The 25562-nt window shown below is 35.8% G+C and overlaps 1 protein-coding gene across 1 annotated transcript in view; it reads right to left on the bottom strand.

Annotated features, from left to right (window-relative positions):
• Positions 1 to 23223: 23223 nt before the first annotated feature.
• LOC111391567 (flap endonuclease GEN-like 1) overlaps positions 23224 to 25562 on the bottom strand; it is a 7352-nt gene continuing 5013 nt past the window's right edge. Inside the window, exons 3-7 of the mRNA XM_023016807.1 lie at positions 25154 to 25394; positions 24783 to 25023; positions 24520 to 24649; positions 23702 to 24168; positions 23224 to 23608 (exon numbers count right to left, since the gene is read on the bottom strand). Coding sequence (XP_022872575.1) covers positions 23366 to 23608; positions 23702 to 24168; positions 24520 to 24649; positions 24783 to 25023; positions 25154 to 25394 — 1322 coding nt within the window. The 3' untranslated portion in view covers positions 23224 to 23365. The remainder of the gene's footprint in view (positions 23609 to 23701; positions 24169 to 24519; positions 24650 to 24782; positions 25024 to 25153; positions 25395 to 25562) is intronic.

Below are 25562 nucleotides of genomic sequence, written 5' to 3'. Positions count from 1 at the left end.
TGGAAAGGTGTTATCAGATTTGGTAAACGAGGTAAATTGAGTCCGAGGTATATTGGCCCATATGAGATTGTTGAACGCATCGGTCCAGTTGCATATCGATTGGCTTTGCCAACAGAATTGTCCAAAATTCATGATGTATTCCATGTTTCTATGCTTCGTAAATATATTCCAGATCCATCTCATGTTTTGAAATTACAACCAGTAGAGCTGAAGGAAAATCTTACCTATGAAGAAGAACCAGTTCGGATAAGAACAAGTTTTGTGTAGTAAAACTATTCCTTTGGTTAAAATCTTGTGGAGAAATCATGTTATAGAAGAAGCGACATGGGAAAGTGAAGAGCGGATGCGTTCTCAGTATCCCCAAATTTTTCGCGCTTAGTCAATTGAATTTCGAGGACGAAATTCTTTTAAGGAGGTGAGTTTTGTAATACATTAAACAAAAAAAAAAGTCAAACAAAATAAAAATAAAATATAGTATGTGAGGCGGTGGAATTGGATTGATATCAATCCAATTCCACCCAAAACAAAATTAATAACACCAACACACACAACACAAAACAAAAAATGGTGCAGAGAAAGAGAGAGAAGAGAGAAAAAGAGAAAGGAAAAAGAGAAAAAAAAATGGGAAAAGAGGAAGAAAAAGAAGGAAAAAAGGGAAAAATTTGCCAATGTGTTAGGAAATAAGTGCTCTATCCTATTAGACTTGAATTTCTCAATTTTGAAAGGTAAGTAAAAAGTTACTTATTGTTAAGTTATGTTTGATTTTATAGTTATTAGATTGTTAGGTTAAATTTAATTTTATTGAAGGGGTTAAGTGTAATAAACTATGAAATTGAGTAAAATGAAAGAAAAATTAATTTTAGTAATTAAAAAGACTTTAGAAATCGCCTAAACGTGAAATAATTATGTTTGGGTATCGCCTATTTAATTATTGAAATTACTTAAATTAGTTAATTGTTGATTTTAAAATTATAATATATTTCAGGTGGCGATACGGATATCGGGACAGCGTACCAATTGAATTGATTTTGACGTACATAGTTCTGTGAGTGAAAAAATATAAATATTTTTAAAATATTTATAAATTAAGTATATTGTTAAAGTATATGCAATTATGTGTTCGAATTATATGGTTATTATGAAAATCTCTTTTATTGTGATATATGTGGAATATCAAAGATTATTTATGACATATTTGCGACTTGGTATGTAAAACATGTGATATTGAGATTCGTTTGACATGTGAGACATGAAATATTGAGATCGGCCAGAAATCACCCATGATTATATACTTCTTCTAGTTCATAGAGGGGCTTTGGCCGTGTTCTATTCTCCACGGAGGGTCTTGACCCGACATTGATCTCGATCGTGTACATATGGTTCAAAGAGGGGCATTGGCTGTGTTTTAGGATTGATTATAAGAGGTCTTTGAGATTGACTTTCGTTCACGGAGGGGCCAAAGGCCCATGGCGAAAGTTCTTAGTCCGAGAGGCGGATTATATATTTTAGTCAGAGAGTACATTTTTGATGAATTATTCAGCACGTTTGATGTGATGAGATTATAGCATGGTTATCAGCTGATATTATATCATGATTTTAAGATGATATTTTTATGACCTTATGTGAATATTTCACTTTTTTTGGCTATAATTACATTATGGTAGCTTGTGAATTATCAAATAATATGATTTAATTTTCAATAAAAATGCATAAATGGAAAAAGTATATTTATTTTGAATTTCTCCACTCACCGAGCTATCAACTCATAAATTTTTCCACATTTTTCCTTATCGGGCAGTAGTTGAAAATTTGGGCATCTTTTGGAGTTGAGCATTAATTTTGGAGTCAGAGCCACACGACAGAGTTTGTTAGTATGACTCACTTCATGGAACATGTAGTCAGTGTTTTGGGACGTATGTTCATGTCTAGATGTGATTTTGCATCGATTGTAGATAGTTATGGTGCTCAGTATGTATTATGTATCCATATGTATATTTCATTGTATTTCTTGGTAAAAGTGAAGATTTCGGCTTATCTTTATTGTGTTATGCTATAGTTTGGGATTTGTGTGAAATTGATCACAGGTTGGTTAGTCCTGTTTACAGGGGAGATAATGCCGAAATCTTGTTAGAAAAATGATATATAGAAAGTGATATATTGTATTTGTAGTGGCCTTGATGGTGAGTCCAACTTTTAGTTGATATCTATCATCGGCGCATGTCACGTCCGGATCTAGTGGTGTTACACGAGACGGGGTGTGTCAAGATGTATCTTAATTGATTTTGTGCGACCTTGTAAGATATACAATTGAAACTTCTTCCGTCTCTTCAGTACAACCTGGACACCCATTCGAACTTTGAAGACTCCATCTCCTCCAGAGAACATGTACCATTTCTCATCCAGGGTACTCAGCGAGATGAGATTTTTTTTCGAGTTTGGAACATATTGAACCTGGCTAAGATATCTAATTGTCCCATCCTTCAACCTCAATCTGACCTTTCCAATTTCAGCTACCCCACAAGGTATGTTGTTTCCCATGACAACTACGCTTTATATGCTTCAAATAAATTCCAATTGGAATACATATGAAATGAACAAGCTAAATCCAAAATCCACTCCTCTTCAAGCTTAGATTCCATTTCAGATATGGTCAACACCACATCTCCGCCATCCAAATAGTCCTTAGCAATATTAATCTCGTCAGAATGATCCAATTGCTTCCCACGACGAATTACCTTTATTCTGCAACTTATCACAATCTTTCTTGATGTGTCCTTTCCTCTTGCAATAGAAGCAGAATTGATTTTTGAAGTTCAACCTTGTCTTACTCCTTCGACGATCATTATGAATAACAAGAGCTTCTTCGCCTCTGGACTCAACTCCAACCAGATGCTTCATCTTCTTCTTTAAGAATAAAGCATCAAAACGTCATCAATGGTAAGAGTGTCACGACTGTACAAAATCGTGTCCCTAAATGATGAATACGAAGCAGGCAATGAGCACAACAGGATCAAGCCAAGTCCTTTTCATCATACTTTACCTCTCACGTTTCCAAATTAGCGACGATCTCCTTGAACACGGCCAGATGGTTTTCCAAAGATCATCCTTCTGCCACGCGATGAGAATATAGCCTCTGCTTCAAATGCAACTTGCTGGTCAGACTTTTGGTAATACAAAGTCCCTTCAATTTCAACCGTAATGCAGCAGTTGTCTTCTCCTTCAAAACTTCCTAAAGAATATTGTTAGAGAGATGGAGATGTATTTGCTAAAGAGCCTTTCAATCCTTCCGTTACTTCTCCTCTGTTGTCCAAGTTGTGGGCATCTTGTCAAATCCCAACAATGCATAATCCAAATTCATTTGTGCCAAAATAGCTTGCATCTTCACTTGCACAACGAAAATCATATATTGCGATCCAAATGCAAAATTTCATACTTCATGACTGCCATCGATAACGAAACCTCAAACAAAATCCGCAACCAATAACTCTAATACCATTTCATTTGTTGGAGGTGGAATGGTAATAAACCACTTGTTGACGAGAAAATCGCCTTGAGATTAATGACACAATATAAAGTATAAGATTACGATGACAGAAACAAGATTTAAAGTAAAGAAGAATAAGAGAAATTGACAAATGAACCGATGTTTTATTAATAACAATAAAGAGAAAATACAAAGAACTTGGCAATAATACTTCGTGGCTTCACAAATCTAGAAAAAGAGTCTAGTATTTATAGGGAACAATCCAATCCCGACAAGTAGAGTTGTACATGAAATAAAATGTCAAAAGTTTCATTATTTTGATCTCTTCAAGTCTAACACAAATTTCAACTCCCAGTAGGACTTCTAAATAAAACTTTAACTAGAATTTGACAATTAAACTTGAATATGATTCCACAATAGCATTCCAATTAGAATTAGACCTCGATGAATTTTGTAATCTTCCTAGTAGAAGTAAACAAAATGTATTTCTTCTACTAATTAACATACATAACGCAAGTGTAATCACTAATGTTTGTTATTATGTCAGTTGAACTTGGAAGGACAAACCATTCACAACATGACAACGGGAGACTTCCGATCATTAACATTCTAGTATTGTGATAATCTCAAGTGTTAGTTCTATGAAAAGAACCTGATCTTTTATTATATTTATGGAAGAAACATCATCGATGGACTCCCATCCATCTTATGCAAGTATTGACAACATGGTTAGATAACTTTAAGGTACTCTTACGGGGTTGTCTGTTGCTTCAAGGCCTCCTCAAAGTGGGACGGTTTGGCTGATGTGGCCGGCCAGAAAGAAGTCCAACCCACCACAAATCCCAGGTTGTCTTTAAAAACTGTTCTCGTCTTGACGCCACTCTCTACACCACAACTATAGCGCATATTAGAATTTCAATCAATGTTGCTGAAATCAGCAATATTCTTCTTGTGATGAAATGTCCAATTCCATTGTACTTCACCCAGCTAAAAGTGACATTACATAAAATTTAATTTATATAAATACAAGACTACCTACTTGATGAATAAGAATGATTCTTAGAAAGCAAATTATAGTATAAACTATGTTGACTGAATGCAGAATTCCAATTAGTTTTGTCTGTTTAAGCACTGTTGTTACTTTCTCTAGTACTTGAACAGTAAGTCATTTTGAATATTAACCTGATGGTGTTGCCTGTTGGAACAGCAACTAATTATTAATAGATCAGAACACAATCCTCTATGATCGATTTTAGTAGAGGTTTAATCCCAACAAGATTTGGGGTCGATATTAGCAACTCAACTTTAAAAGCCTAATTTGAGCAATAGAGTTTCGACACAATCAGACCCGAACGAAGAATAATCTTTCATTTCAATCCACGTAAAGCAAACAACTATTGATATTTTATTGATTGAGTTGACCTTCTTTTTCCCACCTTCACTGTACATGTTTTAAGAACTAAAAGGTAGAAGTAAGCATTGGCTTTTCGCCATTTGGAAGAAAGCATTTTGCATTTCAAGCATCATCAGTTTCTAGACTAGTGATTCAACAGGAGGCTCCAATAGAACAGTTTTCGTTTCACGGTTTACTGAGCTGCTATTTGTTTTCACCAATCACCATGGATTGGAGATTCGCCAAATGTTGGTGGAACAACTACCGAGGAAGAAACCTTAAACCTCTTGCTTCGTGACTCTTCGCTTCCAATAGTACTCATCACATCTGGACTACTAATCCACCCCATATTTTGATCCCCGAACCCTTGTTCGCCAAAATTATAAAATTCATTCATATCTGATCCGTCTGAATCCACTCCATGGTACCGGAAACTAGCCCATTCATTGCTGTAATCTGAGACGCTCGAACTCTCCCATGATGAGGGATCATCAGAAACACTTGGCACGATAACACTTGGTTGCACCGCCTTCTCTATTTTCTTAATATCAGCAAGGTTTTGATTGTATTGATTTTGGCCTCTGAAGTGAAAAATACTAGCAAAAGTAAAGTGGTCGCTTACTCTACTCTTGGTTGCCTTATTCTCCGAGTTCCTGGCCATGATACCCTGCAAATTCTTGCTTAACTTAGATTTCAAGGAAGAAAAACTTATTCCATGCCTGGTATCAGATTCAGATATCATTCCATTCCCATTTGAATCAGATGAAATGACTTGGTTTGTATTCACCGCAGCAAAGTTTGTTCGTGCATTTTCTCCACGCAAGGCACGAGCTGCTTCATCATAAGCGTGTGCAGCTTCTTCAGGGGTGTCATAAGTTCCAAGCCACAATCTTACGCGCTGAGATGAGTCCTTAATTTCAGCAACCCATCTGCCTGAAGGCCTTTGTCTCACACCAACAAATCTACGAGTTGCTGTAGATTTTGTTGGTTGTGCCCTCGTGGTGGTACTCGAGGTTATGGGAGTTTTTGTCGCGTCACATCCGGCCATTGATGCAGTGGTTTTATGGTTTGCTTGGGAACTACAGATGACAAGTTATGATCTCTATTTATACTAGGCCAACCAAGCACAAGGCTTTAGCGTAATTTGTGTATACTCTTCTCAATTATTTGCTTTGTCTGTATCCTAATTAATCATCTGTTACACGCTTTAACACTTGGATTTAACTGCAAATGCGTAGCTATTTAAAACTCCGATTAAAAAATTTGAAATATCATCATTGCATATAAAACAAAGATAATAAAAGGTAAAAAACAGTTTAATCAGAGGTTGGCTACCAACTGACATAGGTGAATTCATATATTTCCCAAATCCCACCTGAGGGAACTGGTATGCCTTACTCGATGATACAATTCATAAGAATTTAGCGTTCATTTCTTCCTTATTAGTGTTTAGTAATATCGAATCCGTGCCAGTACAGATTGATCACATTTGACATTTTCCACTTGGGCAAAAGGTTGGTCATATTGTCCATGCTATTCAAATCACGTTTCTGTATAAATTATAAGCAACAGCTTAAAAAAAGAATACAATCATATAGAAAAGGGACATGGAGGAAGAGACAAAATAAAGGCACCTTATTTTAATCAATTTTGTGAATCAACGGTTTTGGAACGTTAGTTTTCGGATATTTAAAATCCAAATGGAAAAAAATCAGATTAATGTATTGATTGTGGGGCTTAACAAATGGATTTTTGCTATTGGAGATAGAATGATTTGTGGGGCTCCAAAGCATGGTGCCGTGTCGTTTCAAGTGTTTGTTTCTCTTCGATTAAAACGCCATTATCATTCATTAGTTTTTGATAACTATAAACTTGATTAATTTAGGCTTGGAAAATTCAATTGAAAAGAAGAGTTTTGTCTAGTTTCTCAAACCATGGCCTTGGATTTAGACTCTGTTCATTCAAATGCAGCTTTGGATTCCTTACATTTTCATTCTCTTACAAGTGGGATTGAGACATTTATTTGTTTCCTAGTGTTATCAGTCCATATTTGTGCACCACCAAGTACCTGAGCCTTAATTTATCAGATTGTATTTGTTGTAAAATATTTTGACTGTAATAACAGATTCAAGATTGCAACAAAAATAAAGCCATTTTCTCGATAAATCTGGGGGACAGCTACATGATTCTGGTTAATTGCTAGCTCTACTCGAAGATGCAACTTGATATTAGGGAAAACCTAAAGCATGTTTGGGTTGAACTAGGGAGAGAAGCCTGCCAAAACACGCTTGGGCTTAAAAGTTACTTCTACGAAGCAGTAGGGAAAAATCGACTTAAGAGTAACTCACTCAATGGCGCTTTTATCACATTGATTACTCCATCATTTTTGGCTAACTTATCAATGGAAGAGCAAAATTTTGTCTGCAAATTAATGTTTCTTTGCATGCATAACTTTCTAGACTTCGATAATCTCATAGTTAATAGAGAAATGGCTTTGAGTCACTTTCTGGTTCCTAAATCTGGAGTTGGATAGGTCAACATGTATTCTAGGAAGTAGCATTTTAGCTACAAATTCAAGTCCCGTATTTTTTTTTTATATTGGATCAATTATTGGGTTTCAATTCAAAAATAATTTTCAGTATCTTATCTTATGACAAAAAAGCATCTGGTATTCTCTTGTGTGGACAATGATATAAAGATTATGCTCATTACTGCAAAATTAATACTTGATTCAATTTTACTTGTCCTAATTATACTTCACTGTGCAGCCTGCATTTGTTGATCTCCCTTTGGATTTTAGAGAACAGTCCGTCCCACAGAGAAAGCTTAAGCTGCAATAATTATATTTCAACATGAAACCTGAAAAATATTATTCCTTCTTTCACATTACAGAAAAATTTTACAAGGTTCTTGAACTTAGTTATATCGCTGCAAGGCGCCCTAAACCAAATTGTGTACAATAATTCGAGAGTAATGTAGACGAATAATGGTAATTTAGTAATGTGAGAAGCCTTGGAAGTTTTTTTTAAATTCTGTATTACAAATTTAAGTTAAGAGTAACTCTGCATCTCTAAGGCCATCAGAAAGCTTTGTTCAAATTATTTTTTCTCTGGAAAAACGGTAGGATTTCATTGAAAAATGTTCGATTTACATCTAATGATGTAGCGAATCAAATTCCTCCTCAATCCATATGAAAATGTCACCACACAAAGACTTATCTAGCTAAGAAGAGTGTGAAGCACATATTTCGCATTTTATATCTAAAATTAGCTCTCTAGTGCAAACTTAAAAATTCTATTTCCAATAGTACAATTGTTATCAAATCTTTATAAGCTGCCATCAAGTTCTCATGCTAAAATGCATGCAGTTTCTTTTTGGTGTAGATGATAAATAGATAATAAGTTTGATTCTACAAAATGTGTAGATAAAAAGTATATTTGATTGTAATTAAATAATAATTAAGATTACGAATGAATTTCCACTAAGTGAGATTTAGAAAGTAAACAATTCAATATATTTTACATACCAATGAAGACATCATCAATAAACAATGTTGACTTAAATATTTATAAAGAAAGTTTTTGTTGGGAATATAAAGAAGTTGCAAAATTTTAAACGAAAAATAAAATGAAAATTTAGCGAAATATTAAGAAAGAATAAATGCTTTTTCATCGGCATTCATAGACATGGCGATCAACTGTTACTTAGTGATCATGGACGATGTGGCAACGATAATTATTAACAGATTTGTCGAAACTACCGGCATAGTAAGGTACGGATTAATTGTTCTAATGGTTACTAAACTTAGACCCATGTTTTTGATTGGTCACTAAAGTTTAAAATGTCGAGTTTTGATTATTGAACTTAGGTCCATGTTTTCGATTATTCGCCAAAATTTAAAATATCGAGTTTTGACCATTGAACTTTGGATTGTCTTTGATTGCTCATCGAAGTTTAAAATACCAAGTTTTGGCCACTGAACTTTAAAAAATGTTGCATCTTAAATTTCAGTAAGCAATCAAAAACATGGACCTAAGTTCTGTGACCAAAACTTGACATTTTAAACTTTAGTAATCAATTGACGACATAGGCCTAAGTTCAGTGACCATTGGAACAATTAACTTATAAGGTACTATTGACAATTCTGTGTGCTCTAACATATCATGTCTAGTTAAACTTTATTAAAAATAAGAGCTACTTGGGATGGATAACCTTTCAAAATAAATCCAGTGTGGGATTGTAAGAAGGCTTTGACTGACTCAAGAACTTGCAAGTTAGGCCCTGTTAACACAATGTCATCCACATATACAAGGAGTGCCACAAAGCTATTTCCTGACCCTCTAGTAAAGAGAGAATAACCAGCTCTAGACTGATGGAAACCATGTCTTATAAGGGCATGGGTGAATTTAGAGTTCCACTCTCGAGAGGCTTGTTTAAATCCATACAAGGACTTGTGAAGCTTACAAACCAATTTCTCCCCCTGATTGTGTGGCTTGAGGAGATCATAACCTAAGGGAAGGTCCATGTACACTTATTCAAACAAATCACCATTCAAGAAGGCATTATTGATGTCTAGCTGAGACAAATGCCATCCATATTGAGCTGCAAGAGCCAGAATAAATTTGGTAGTAACACTTTTGGCCACTGGTGAAATTGTGTCAAAGTAATCTAGCCCCTCTTGTTGTGTATAGCCTTGTGCAACGAGGCGGGCCTTGTGTCTTTCAAGGGAACCATCTGATTTAAACTTGTTCTTATAAATCCACCAGCATCCAACAATGTGTTTCCCAGGTGGTAGGGGTACAAGGGACCATGTATGATTGGTTTCTAAGGCCTCCAATTCAAGCTTCATGGCATCACGCCAATGAGGGAACTTGACAGCCTGATGAAAATATTGAATTTCAAGGTGAGATGTGATGTTAAGGTTCAGACAAATGATCATATGGAAGGAAACAACCAATGTGAAGTGGTGGGAGATGAGTAGGCTGAGCAGAATGTGACATCAAATTGCAATGGTAGTCAAGAAGGTATTTGGGAGGTTTGGACATTCTTGTGAATTTCCTAACATCATGACATGTAGCTGTAGTTGGTGAGAGGGTAGGCAATGGGGACTTAGGGAGTGCTCAGAAGACTTAGGAGTAGTATGTGTATTAGCGTCATTGAGAACAATATGTGGCTAGAAACTGATGTTGTCAATTGGGGAAGATATTACAGGTAAAGGTAGGGCTAGATCAGGAAATCGATCAAGTATTTGATCAACCTCTACAATAGTGTGGAAATGGAATATCTCTTCGTGAAAAACAACATCTCTTGAGATGAAGATTTTTTTTGATACTACATCAAGAAGTTTATATCCCTTAACACCAGCTGGATAGCCTATGAATACACACAGCTTGGCTCGAGGTTGGAATTTATCTCTGTGAGCAGCTAATGTGGAGGCAAAACTTAGACAACCAAGTACTCGAAGATGAGAATAAGTAGCTGGACTGCCATATAAAACCTCATACGGTGTTTTATGTTGTAAGATGGGGGCTGGAGTTCTGTTGATGAGATATGCCGCTGTCAAGACACATTCAGACCAAAAAGAAACAGGAATTCTGGATTGGAAAAATAGAGAACGAGTCACATTCAACAAATGTTGATGCTTTTGTTGTACAACCGAGTTTTGCTGTGGTCTCTCCACGCAACTAAATTGATGTAAAACCCCTTTTTTAAAAAAAAAAAAAAAAAAAATACAGTAAAGCACAGCTCATATGCATTATCTGATTTGGAGCCTTTTATTTTGGCATTGAATTGAGTGGTGACCATATTAAAAAATCAATGTACAACATTTTTAGCATCAGATTTCTGGCGTAGTAAATATATCCAAGTAAATCTTGAACAATCATCAACTAGAGTAAAAAAAAATACTTATGTCCCGAGTGTGATTGAATATGGTATGGCCTCCATATATCACAATGCAACAAATCAAATGGCTTGCTAGAAAGTCTGTTATTGGATTTAAAACATAATCTTCTTTGCTCAGCAATGGGACACACATAACATGGAAGATGTTTATTCAATTTTGACATATCACAAGCTACCTGATTTTTCAAGATATCTAATCTTTTGAAAGACAAATGACCAAGACAATTGTGCCATATGTGTGCAAACACATTACCAACAAAAACATGTGTAAAGGAGTTAAGATTTCTAGTGTCAAGTACGTATAACTCCTGAAGTTTATCACCTTTGCCAATCATCTTCTTAGTTGAAGCTTCCTGAATAATGAAGTAATCAGGAAAGAACTTCAGGATGAGCTGAGATTCAACAGTTAATGCACTAACTGATATCAAATTAAATTTGAATTGCGGCACATATTAGACATCACGCAGCACCAAAGCATTGCTCAACTTGACATCACCACATAGACTAACTGATATACGTGTGTGGTTTGGCAAGTTAATACTTGCATCATTAATTGGTCTTAAGTTCAAAAATGCATCAGCAGTAGAACAAACATGTTTAGTAGCCCCCTAATCAACAATCCAAATACTTTTATCAGTAAAGATGGAAGTCATTAACATAGAATGACATATACCTGAGGTGGTATGCTTATTATGATTAGTTGCAGTAACAATGGAGCTTGAAGTCAGATGGTTGGATAGCACACTCATTAGCTGTTGATACTGTTTAGGATTCAGATTTTGTATAACATTTTCCATACCAGAATGCTGATTCATCTGAGTGTTAAGTGAAATCTGATTCACTGGATTGGAGGTGGAGTAGCCTTGGAAATTGTCCTTCAGCCTCGACTTGTATCCTGGTGGATACCCATGGATTTTGTAACACTTATCCACCGAATGTCCATGGAATTTGCAATGAGTGCAATAAGGCATCTCCTTCTTCTTGAGGTTTCCAAGGGCACTAATTCTAGGATTAGATACTGTCCTTGCATTTTCTGATTTTAAGGCAAATGCAACAGCACCATATGCATCATTCCCAGTGGATTGTGTATTCGGCCATTTCTGATTTTCCTCCTGTGAAATCAGTGCAATTACCTTATTGATTGGTGGTATGGGATCCATGAGAAGGATTTGACCATGAGCTTGAGAGAAGTGTTATTCAGCCCCATATGGAAGGACATGACATGCTCCATCTGATAGTATTCATTCGATTTCTTTACACCGCCACATGTGCACTTTCCATAGCTGCAATTTGGTCGAAAATAGCTCAACTCTTTCCATACAGTCTTCAGTTTGGTGAAGTAAATGCTTACATTGTTTTGATCTTGAGTCAAATTCATCATATCTTTCTTCAATTCGAAGATCCTTGACCCATTGCTTTGCTGAAACCTCTCCTTCAGGTCATTCTCTCATGAACAGTGGATGCATATATAACACTTGCTGAAATGTCCTTCGAAACTAAGTTAGAGGATCCACAACATCACCATGTTATTATTTTGGATCCACGAATTAATCAAGTCAGGATTCATATCCTTCGATTTCTTCAATGATCCATCAATGAATGGTAGTTTGTTCTTCACTGAAAGGGCGATCATCATGGCACGAGTCCAAGAGGCATAGTTATCTCCTGTAAGTGGTTGAGAAACACTAACAAGCATGGACTGTCCGAATGATGCAGAAAATATGGACTTGACGGTTCATCAATGGCTGATTTTCTCGTGGATGAACGTGATTCAGATGTGTAATTAGATTGTGCTTGCTCCATTACATAGAGAAATCACGAACAGAAAGGGGATGAACGAAGGGTGAGCACAAGGAGGGTTTGCTCTCATACCGTATTATAATATGAGGGAAAATTCTAGAATCTTATTTCATACAAATGTCGTGATTGTACAGGATATAAATAGGTGTCAAAATGGAGCCAAAATGAAAAGAAAAATACAGCTGGCAAAATGAACCAACAACTGACTAACTTCTAATAATGGCCCTAATTTCAGCTTCAAGTACTAAGTACGAAGCATACAAATCATGGAATGCTGATAGAACATGTCCTTTGTTGTCTCTTAACACTTCCTCCAGAAGTCATCAGTATATAACTTTTTCCTTTCAAGATAATCTGGGTTCTGGCAGAAAACAAATCAGAATCACACCTTCCTCTAAATTATGCGATGACCTCATTCAAATATACCACAAGATAAGTAAAGGATGAATCAGCTACAAAAAATTCATTTACAATTATAAACTAAGTTGTTCTTAATGCAACTATGAACTCTACACCTATACATCATATACCAAAGTATTGTAAAAAATTTGAGGGGCGGGAGATGGTAGTTTACTCTTATTTACATTATTGATTTATCATTTTTAAAAATTTGCTCAAAGTTCAAGTGGTCCAAATTAACTTGAAGTAACGCATTTTCTGTCTTCGCTGTATTGGCAAAATCATTCATTTGTTGCGGCGTTTGTGGTAATGGTAGCGTCCATACTTGATTCCAATCCATATCTTGATCAGAGAGAAATGCTGAAGAAGTTTCTAAGAATTGCATAGAAGGTTGCTTCTGCAAGATGCTGTTTCCTGATGTTGAAGTACATTGGAGATTGTCTTTATTTGCTGGACTTGGCAATTCAAATGAGTATTGAACTGCTGGATTTTCATTTGTATTGCTTAAAATTGGCTTAGAGTCTTGTCCATTTGGAGAATTTTCTAAGAGAGATGGCTCTTGGGAAATGCAGTCGAAAAATGTTGACGGGTTTTGATTTGGAGTGGGGTTCAGTTGGATATGACATAGCGATGGCAACGGGGCGGGGCGAGCCTCGTTTAATTTTTTTTTAATTCTGAGTTCAATAAAATACGGATAACATTCAAGTTGAACTTTTAATAAAGAATGCCCTTACTTTATGTAAATTTAAGTTTTTGTTTTGGGATAAAATTATTTATAGTGTAAAATGATTTTTAGAGAATGTGTGAATAAAAAGTATGAAAAAATTAGGAAAAATTACAGCCAAGATACCAAACCTTTCGTTTATTAGTAGACTTTGCCCAAACCTTTAGTTTGTGCCACTGGAGGTACCAAACCTTTCAAAAATCCGCACTCGAAGTTCAAATGGATGGAAACCGTTCGTTTGACCGTTAGTTGACCAATAAAATTAAACATTGACCAATTTTTGACTAATTGAAAAGGGTAAAAAAGTAAAAGTACTTAACCCTATAATAAAACAATTAAAATAAATAACTAAAACAAAAAAAAATATTATTCATCTCCACCCTACCCCCACCCCATCCAAACCATACTATTCATGTCCAGTGAGTTCCACAACCATCGTCACTTCTCCTTCCACTATCCTCCACAACCATCGTCACTTCTCCTTCTATTCCGTGTCTCTTTAGTTTTACATTCAAACAGGGCGGCACCAACCAACCTCCGGCATCGGCAGTTTAGCTCAAGCTTTGTTTTGAATTTATTTTTTCTTTCTGTCTTAAGAGAAAGAGAAGGCGTGAGATAGGGTGCACGGTATCGAAGCTAGATAACGAGGACACAGTGCGACGGTGCAAGGAGCGGCGCCTCCTGATGAAGGAAGCAGTGTACGTGCAAGGAGCGGCGCCTCCTAATGAAGGAAGCAGTGTACACCCGGCACCAACTGGCCTCCGCCCACTCTGATTACTGCCGCGCCCTCCGCAGCACTAGCTCTGCCCTCGTCACGTTTGCTTCCGGCGAACCGCTCTCCATTTCTGACCACACCCCGGCGGTCCTCCTCCGTAATCCGTCCTCCACCTCAAATGCTACTTCCGACAACACTTTCAAACCCACTTTCATTTCTCCTCCTCGTCACATCCCCTCCCACTCTCACTCACACGCACTCACTCGTGTATTGGAAGGAGGAAGAGAATAGTTTACAGTATGGTTTGGATGGGGCGGAGGTACCGTGGGGGGTGGGGTAGGGTGAAAAAGGAGATGAATAGTATTTTTTTTTGTTTTAGTTATTTATTTTAATTGTTTTATTATAGGGTTAAGCACTTTTACTTTTTTACCCTTTTCAATTAGTCAAAAATTGGTCAATGTTTAATTTTATTGGTCAACTAACGGTCAAACGGACGGTTTCCATCCATTTGGACTTCGGGTGCGAATTTTTGAAAGGTTTGGTACCTCCAGTGGCACAAACTAAAGGTTTGGGCAAAGTCTGCTAATAAACGAAAGGTTTGGTATCTCGCCTGCAATTTTCCCAAAAAATTATAGATCTAAATGTAAATTATGTTATTAAAAAAATTGTGATAGAAAATAAGTTTAAATAAAAAGCGATTTTGAAATATGTTGCATAGATTAACTCTATGAAAAAATATTAATAATAATTCACGGGGCTGCGCCCCGCGACGGGGCGGGTTTTTTTGCCCCATTCGGGACGGGGCGGGGTAAATTGTCATCACTAATATGATAAATGGATGTTGTCCGAGAAAGCTGTTGAGAAATGGAGTCGATCATCGGTGAAGGGTAACGATTTAAAATCAAGTCTTTATTCATGGATGATGCTGGCTCAAGGACATTAAACTCATTTTTAGTAGTTCCTGATTAGAATACTTTACTTTTTCCACTTTCCATCGTTTGCCAATTTCAATCCAATGAAGTTACCAAAATTCTTAGTTTGATCATATAGCATAAAGTCTTGTTCTTTGGGAATGTACATATGTTGCAAGTGTTCTAAGCTATCTTGGTATCTGTATCCCGAACTTCCAAGATCTGAGTAATTGATCGTCTGTGGAATTGTCCCAAGAGGTATATGTTGTGTTTTTAGGTATAGAGTGTCCATCTGATAGTTCAACAAATAAGGACCTTGTTTAAAATTGTTGTGGAAGCTCTCTTGAAAGATCTTCAAATCAGTGATTTTTGGGCTCAATTCAACGTATCTTTCTCTACTAACAATCATTCCAATCGACTCCAAACCACAACCAATTAATTCACTTCGGTTGCTATTCAATCTTACCTACGTAGGACAAGAAAAGATGATGATTTGTGGCCAAAAGGCTAGGAGAAGACACTATAAAGGTATACTATGAAGGAACCATCAATTGCACACGTTAAACAAGCGTTTTGGACACTTCTAGAGGCCTTTTTTTCGCACACAAAGGGGGCAGCCGGATTCCTCTATTTTTTTTCTCTCAAAACCACACAAAACATCACAAGAAAATAGCTAGGGTTATACCCATATATATATATTCTAGGGTTAGGCTTTAAGTTGGACCTTTAAAGAGGTAAACGGGTCAAGATTCAAGCCATCCAAGATGAAATATAATTGGGCCGGGTGTAGCTCATGGACTTGGTTGTTGGACTTATTTCATTCATCGGCCTATGCCTATGAAATAATATTAACCCACGTTAACATCATAACTCGGGATTTATTCGGTATAAAAAATCCAACAAATCTCCACCTTGATACCCAATAAATCTGTAAGCAATCAAAACACATAGTTAGCGCTTGCATAATCAAGGTAGCAAATAAAATTGGATTACAGACCTTACCTCGTGTTTCCAACTTGAAACACATACCATACTTGTTCCATGTACTTACTGGAGCTAAGGTAAAAAACACCAAAGTAGAAGCAAATATTTAACAGTAAACAATCAAGGGCAAATACACATGCGATGATGATATACTGTAGGGCAACATACATAGATCTTTTCAGAAACACGTTCACATATAACCATAAATTAACACCAAGTCAATCAAATCACGGTCAACCACATATGCAACACATGCATAAATGATCCTATGAAAAGATCTCACCACACTTATCCTATCCCATTACGTATTACTCACACCTCGAGAACACATATATCCTCTCATCGCCCAACATGCTCACTAAACGGATCACTCAACTCATGTCTAACTGACAAGTCACAATAGATCCTAAGTCCACGGAATAATCCTCTATCTCCACATCATTTCTCCCAACCTACGTGGATAATGGGTCTCCACCTAACAGAAGTGATAAAAGTGTCTCTTTTACACTCCACCTAATCAGGGTCTCTTTACAGATAAATAATTCTAGACATTTGATCACATCTCCACTCGTGATCCAAATGTCACACTCTACATCCTTGGTACAAACCACAATGTACCCCTAGGCATCTATACTCCACCTTACCAAAAGACGTCTAACAAACTACTAATGCATCCTGACCCACTATGCATGCAAACAATTACACCAAGTAATCCTATTGTCTCAAATTCATACAAATGTACTTATCAAACACATTGAAATGTAGCAGATAATCATGCAACAAAATTTAGACAATCACACACATGCATAAATGATCACACACAGATACATATGCAGTAACTAGGTTTACTCTCAATAAACCTCATTAGGGTCATAACTCGACTCCTCAACCAAATTCGGCTCACTTCTCATCTTACCCTTCAACTTATCTTTCTTCTTAGGACAATCCCTAATAAAGTGTCCAGACTTACCACAACTGTAACACTTCTACCACTAGACTTGTCCCGTCTTTTGCCCTTCTTCTCACTACCATCATCACTCGAGTCACTGCTCGAATCACTACCGTCTTGAGTTCTACCCAAATTCATTTGCTTAAAATTCATCATATTCCTCATCATATGAAATTCGCCATTCCTCTTATCCTCTTTTTCAGCCTTAATCTCCATATCCTTACTCCTAAATGAGTCTATGACAATCTCGAGTGTGAAGGTATCCCTACCGTACTTAATTGCATTCTTAGCTTTCCTATATGAATCAGACATGGAATTAAGCAAAATAATTGTCTTATAACGATGTCTTGAACTAACTTGTTAAAGACATCTAGATTGTCATCAAGATCCTTTGAATGATCCATTTTGAAGCTGAAAATTCGTTCAAGTAAATACAGTTTATGAGGAGTATATTTAAGCAAATATAAGTCCTCCAACTTTTTCAAAGTTGTTTTGTAGAATCCAGTTTTCCTACTTTTCTCAAAACAGTGTCAGACATATATAAAAAATTGAAATATATACAAGTTCATCATACTCTTCTTTTTGTGCTTCCGTTAAATTTGCAGAAAATTTGCCATCTATGATTTTTGAAATATTTTGTTGGACCAAAATACCCTTCATCTTTTGTTGCCAAATAGAAAAATCATCTTTTCCATTAAAAATTTCAACTTCAAAGTGTAAAGACATTTTAAGAAAAACGGAACAACCAAAACACAGATATTTCACACAAAGTAATCTTAAGGTCGCAATATGCACCGTTCTAGATTCCCAGAGTTTTGTAAGATTCACGATCTTAGATCAAGGGAATGTTCAAACGGGTCAAGTTCAGGTGTTCTAATGGGATAATTAATGCAAACACGAAGGTATATAAACAAAAAATTTCAAATTTTCACGCAACAAGTCTTACACAATGACTATATGACAGATAAGCACAAAATCAACTACCAATCTGCAATCAAAATTCAACACTTCAAAATAGAGCAAATAATTCCTAAATTTTTTAGCACAAGCAATGGTTGCCAAATAATAACAACCCCCAATCCTATTGATCACCCCGCACGATAATCTGCTAGTACGATAATGTTAAAGTTTCAGCCAATTTACCAGAGCGGACCAATCCGAATCCGTAAATTATGAGACGCTCGAATTTAACACTTTAGGATCACCATTATTAGTCCTAAAGTCTCTGAAAACTGCAGCAACCAAAAAATCATGATTGAGTCTCGAACGCCCGAAGAACAACGCTGTCCAGATTCTTCTGTAGGCCTTGAAACAAAAAACTTTCAACACGAAAAATGTTAGAAATAATGCAAAGAACAAACTGCCTGGAGAGATCATTGCCAAAAAGGCTCCACGCACCCACATGCACCATCACTCTCTTTGGCGTGGGCTTCACGCATCGCCCTGCAGGGTTCTCCTTCACCTGCACATCATGTCGGTGGTCTCTATTTCCCAAAAATCCTTTTGGATTGATCAGAAAATGCGAAAAACGGAGATTGATTTTGACAGTTTTTTCGATCTGATTTCTGGACGATTTTTTGCTATATTTCAAGAGCCAAAACCACCACCTTGAAGCTCTGATACCAAATGTTACGGAAGCTCTCTTGAAAGATATTCAAATCGATGATTTTCGAACTCAATCCAACGTACCTTTCTCTACCAACAACCAATCTAATCGGCTCCAAATCACAACCAATTAACTCATCTCGGTTGCTATTCAATCTTACCCACGTAGGACAAGAAAAGATGATGATTTGTGGCCACAAAGACTAGGAGAAGATACCACAAAGTTATACTATGAAAGAACTACCAATTGCACACGTTACACAAGCGTTTTGAACACTTCTAGAGATCTTTTTTTCACACATGAAGGGGCAGCCGAGATTCCTCTATTTTTTTCACAAAACATCACAAGAAAGTGGCTAGGGTTATAGTCATATATATACTCTAGGGTTAGGATTTAAGTTGGACCTTTAAAGAGGTAAACGGACCAAGATTTAAGCCATCCAAGAGGAAATATAATTGAGTCGGATGTAGCTCATGGACTTGGTTGTTGGACTTATTTAATTCATCGGCCTATGCCTATAAAATAATATTAACCCACGTTAACATCATAGTCGAGGATTTATTGGGTATCAAAAACCCAACAAAAGTTTTCACATAACGCTATTCTCTAAGAAAAGGATTCCTTTGCAAGGAGTCGAGTCTTGAAATCGAACCTAATGGCAAAGAAAATGAACTATTTTCTTTGGTACTGCTTCTGAGAAAGAAACAAGAGAAAGTTAAAAATCTAATTTAGAAATACATTTTAACACTCGGAGAAGAAAGAAATTAAAAAAAAATAAAAAAATCTTACTATCTTGGCCTAATATTTCAACGGCTTTCTCGAATAAATCATGCATTTCTTTGGTCCACACCACCCTTGGTTTCTTTTTCATGGAGGAATTATCTTTCCCACGTTGAGTTTATTCAACTTTATTTCTATCTTCTTCTCTCTTTCGTTTATGATGATCTCGTAATGATTCACTAATTGATGGTGACTTAGTCTCTTCGGATGACATAATGTCTCTCGAGAATTCCCTTTTACCATCATTTTGTCACTTTCTCGAATACAATTTGCCAAAGTTTGATTTAATTTATCCTTGCTAAATGAGTTCACAAGAAGAATGCAAATTTCCTTGCTTCCATTAGATTGACTAGATTTTTCATCGGGGCACTTTCATGGTGCCCATTCTTGAAAATTAATGATAATTGTGAAGAAAATCTCTTAAAATCTGAGATTTTTTTTAACACATACCTCTAATTGTTATGTTTTAAAACTTAAAACATTTGGATCGATCTTGAGAAAAACACTAAATAAACTGCAGAAATCAAAGAAAATCAACACAGGATATGTTTTGCCCTTTTAAAAGGGTCCGGTGTTCGATTTTGCAACCTAATCACCCGTTGAGCATCTTTCACGAGATTAAGCTCTAGATCCATTAATAACGAACAAGAACAACATACAAATGTACGAAGAAATTGGAAATTTCTTCGAGTTTATCTTGCCTCTTGACACAACAACAACAACATTGCTATCACTCTCACAGATTGCACAAAACAACCATTTCTCTTCACAAAGATCAGAATAATATCAATCACAAAGATCGATTTCATCTAACATGGCCAAACCCTAATTTTCACTCAGAAACCAAGGACAGAGAGAACGACAGAGAGTAAGATGAAGAGACTACACAACAGAAGTCTCTAGAATGAATAATTGAAAAAAGGCTAAGACCCTTAAGTATCCGTATCCATCCAATAATCAGAGGGCAGAGATTTAGCCGCGTGTAAGGCTAAAATTAATTTTTGAAGAGGCGTTTTTTTTATCAAAACACGATTTCATTAAACTTGAAATTACCACAGCAACCCGATGGAACATTTGGCCCAATAACAGAGGCCCACAAAGTCAAGAATCATGTGAGGCAGCCCACAAACACTTAACACTAATAAATGCTCTTAATAGCACAAACGTGACCATATATTCTTGGAATGAAAACTTTGTTGTATAGGCGAAAATTTTGTATGGTAATAAGAGCAAGTGCACGACATGATTAATTTAAGGATGTATCGGAATATATTTATGTATATTAAATCACGTGTATTAATGTCAATTTATATTATTCAGTATATGTTAATTATTTTTCCTTATTTGGTACATTTCATTTTTATGAAAATATTATTTATAATTCAATCACAATTACTATAATTCATTAAAACTTTACCAAATTCTAATCATCCATGTGCCGGATAATGCCTCAAGGAATATACACTTTGTCAAGTATGTGTGTCTATGTCTAAATATCGACCACATTATAATCTTAAACATAGTGGTAGTAATCCGAATTATCATATTAAGGATATGATGATTCAAAGGCTGCCATTATGTATAATGCGATCATCATTTTGGTACTCGAGAATTCATTTCAGTATTCAGTATATGTTAATTATTTTTCCTTATTTGGTACATTTCATTTTTATGAAAATATTATTTATAATTCAATCACAATTACTTTAATTCATTAAAACTTTACCAAATACTAATCATCCATGTACCGGGTAATGCCTCAAGGAATATACACTTTGTCAAGTATGTGTGTCTAATTCTAAATATTGACCATATTATAATCTTATGTACTAATGTCTCAAAGACATAACTAATGAAACGAGGTACATGTAAACATAGTGGTAGTACTCCTAATTATCATATTAAGGATATGACGATTCAAAGGCTGCCATTATGTATAATGCGATCATCATTTTGGTACTCGAGAATTCATTTCAGGCTTCTGAAAAATATGAGTATACATAATTCTTTAATGAGATGGTGAATGTTCTTTTTAAGCATTCAATCTTTGATACTAATGAATTTAATAATACGTTTAATGCATTATCGTACTTGTGATTGGACCACAAATATTTTATCCATTTAAGAAAATACAACAAATATAAGGGAAAAAAATTATTGGAAGGATAAAACATTTTTAAACAATTTGAATTTTAGCATACGATCTATTTAGATTAATATGCATAAATAAACCTGCACAAATATCTTGAATTAATTATGCCATACATTTTCAGCAAAAGCAATTTTGTTGACAATACAACAAAACCAAGTCAAGGACCAGTTTGCAATATTCCCAAGAACCTGAAAATTCAGGGACTAATTTGAAGTATCAAAACGATCCAAGGACAAATTTGTATCTACCTGGAAAAGTCAAGGACAGAATCGTAACAAAAGGAAAATGCAGGAGCAAGAATATGGTGATCAGAATAAAGAGTTTTGATAGAGGAAGAAAAACCAACTTGTCCAAAATTTTGCAATTCTACTAGCGAGTAGTTCATTGGATTGAGATTGGCAAATGATCTAAAATTGACCGTAATCAGAAATATTAATTTTCGATTCAAGAACTACTGAACATGAATTTAACGTCTTTCAACCAGTAACATTCATTGGAATTCAACGTTTTTCGACTACATTTTCAAACAACATTCTCCAATAATGAATCCTCCCTGCGATATTCAACATCCCACCCACACATGAGAAATCAGCCCCATACACAAATGCTGCAAGAATTAACTAATTTTGTCAATGAAGGGAAGGTGGGCAGTATGTATATATATGAAGAAATTAAAATTGAGTAATGCCATGATCTCAATATTAATTTCATATGTTGTCCAGAAATATTCATATTCAAGAACCAATATTATAATTATTCTTCTTCATATTCTGTGTTTAAAATTTCATGCACCATTATCTTCAATTAATGAAATGTGTAGATTCATGGTTTATTTACATACTTTATATAATTAAAATATATTCATTTGTTTTAGATAAATTAATGTTCACTTAATTAGATACAATAAGAATACATTTGTATTATTAAATATTATAATTCAATATAAATAGGATTTTCGTAATTAAAAGTGAGAATTGTTGTAAAATTAATAGAGATATGGGAAAATTCCACAGAAGTTTATCGAACTTGCTGGTTTATTTTATGTTGGTCAACTAACTTCAATTAATTTCAATTTGATCATCAACTTTGGTCAATAATCTGAGCTTCTTCCACTTAATTTATCAAAACAAACAAGAACTCACGAAAACACAATTTTTACACGATTCAGTCCTCAAATATCTATGTTCACAGGCGATGCACGCTTGCATGGATTTGTCAAGATGGTCAAGAAAGAAAATTACAGTCCCAAAATTGATGCAGTGGACTCGAGAGAAGAACCAGTGTTGGGAATCCCGAGCTTAGACAGTCCATCACATTTCAATTTTCAACACCCGTAGTGGAGTATAAACAGAGGGATTCGAGTCCATAGCCAAAGAATCATGCTAAGGAACTCGAACTCTGCTGAGTGAAGTTTATGTTGAATTTATAAGATTTGTAAGCTAATATTTTAATTCTGGAAAACATATTTACATTTAACACGAGTATTGATACCAAGAGCTGGAAAGGAAATCTTCATTTACAGACAAATTCAGGTTTATGACAAAATAAGTTACGTTTCTACTGCCTAGTCAAATAAAAGCCTACGCCTTACGGACTTGGATAATCTTGTGCTTGGCTCTTTCCTTTTTCCTTCAGAGGAGCCAAGATCATTCTCCTCCAGTGTGTTTTCGCAAAGGACTTTCGAGGAACGATAAAATTCAGTAATGCTAAGCTGCACATTTTGAGATGTGGATGATTCTGAGTTTTTGGGTGTCCCTTCAGACCTTAAGCTGGATTTCTTCTTTCTTGATTTCCTTTCTTTCAGTTCCTGGTGGCCCATTTTACATAATTATTATGAGAGTAACAGAAATCCTGTTTTCCTTTTCTTTTATGAAAGAGGGGGAGAGAGAGAATTGCTCACCTTTTCTTTTAAGAATTGGTCGACCTTTTCTGGAAAGGCATTTCGGACAAGCTCCATATCTTCATCTGTGGACAGAAAACAGCACCCATCATTGATGCAAACAACGGGCACATCAGGTTCTTCTAGCAAATCATTAGATTCATCAGGTTCTTCAGATCCCTGCAGTCTATCAGGCTCTTCGGGAATTACAGACATGGCATCACTCAATGCGTTAACAGCTTTCTTCCACTTAACCACGTAGAACTGAAGCCCAAGTCTTATTTTCACACGCTGGATACTGTGGAACTCATAGTGTCCATATAACAAGTCATTTGTCGGACTTGATGCCATATCTCGCAAATAGATAGTTGATAACATGGGAAGCATTCTTTGCCGAATATAAGATGGCTCCCAATGCTGCTGATAAGTGAGATAATCAACCAGCATTTCAGTCTTTGGGCTTGCCCACTCTATACATGGATCATCATCTGCCACAACACGGACCCAGAAGATTAATAAGTGGCTGCTGAAACAGCAAAAATCCAGTAACAAAAATATGAACAATTTAAAGACACTAAGCAATACCCTAGAAAGAAAAGCAAAAACTGTAATTGTGCTGAGCTCATGATAAAGAAGAGCAGCGCAGATCACCAGACCCCAGTACATCACCAATGTCTTCAGGATACATGGCGATAATTTCATCTATTTCTCTCTCAACATGCATAATACACATATATGAGACTATAAAGTTTATTTGCCAATTTTCCTTTTTCTTCCGTTCTTTTTCTTTCTTGTCCTGGCATTGAAAACCATGCTTAAAGTTAAAAAAAATTTCATACCAGTTCCATGGTGGTTGCTCAGGTACATCTGAATAATTTCATCGTTTGGAAAATTTTTCTCCAATGCAATCTTTCTACAAACATTTATTTGCCAATTCTCCTTTTTCTTCCGTTCTTTTTCTTTCTTTTCCTGGCATCGAAAACCATGCTTAAAGTTAAAAAAACAAAAGCACAGAAATCTAAAATCAAATACCAAAAGAATTAAGTATGCAGAACTAAAAAACTCTTGAAACAGAGATGGGAAAGACAGTTAAAAGGTAGACCAAATCACACGACAAGCAATCACATTTGAATCCAACGAATTTCTGCTTGCAACTTTGGCCAGCAGTTGAACCACAATATTCACAAGAAAACTTCAGATGAGATATCTTGCTGCCTGGATGCCCACAGTGGGAACAATGAGAAGATTTTGTCTTTGGTAAATTCTCATCAGAACTACGTAAAACTTCAGAGTCGATACTTCCCTGGATCACCAGTGCACCTCCTCTGCCTATTTCATGTAACCTGAGTAGCATTGTAATAAATTTACTTATGATAGAGTTGCTTATTGAGAACCAACATTTTCGTACAGCCTATAGCCCCAAAAATTTAAGAAAAATATGACACGCATGCTCAAGGGATATAAATCACATACCTATTCAATATTTCATCTTCACTGAAACATTTGACAAAACGAAGAGCTGTATCAATCCCAATGCCCGCAACACCACTTAAATCATGATCGCTTCCAACCAACAGAGAAATAGCTATCAAATGATTTCTCGTAAGTCCAAGACCAGCCTCAATATCAGATATATGGTAGCATTCAAATGGTTCCTGAGCAAGATAGATAGTCACATCCTTGCAAGGGCATAAGAGAATGGAGAATTTCTCAACTTAATCAAAGAGACAAGTATAATACAGGAAAAAGAGAGATAAATACCGTAAAATTTGTGTAAAAAACATTGATACAAGATGAAAATCACGTTTATTTTGTGTATTGACGTGATATATCCCAACTGATAAAAGTACTAATCCAACTAGGGCCAAGAAAAAAAAAAAAA

The sequence above is a fragment of the Olea europaea genome, unplaced genomic scaffold (genome assembly GCF_002742605.1).
Source record: "Olea europaea var. sylvestris unplaced genomic scaffold, O_europaea_v1 scaffold806, whole genome shotgun sequence".
Lineage (NCBI taxonomy): Eukaryota > Viridiplantae > Streptophyta > Magnoliopsida > Lamiales > Oleaceae > Olea > Olea europaea.
This window is presented reverse-complemented; position numbering and strand designations above follow the sequence as displayed.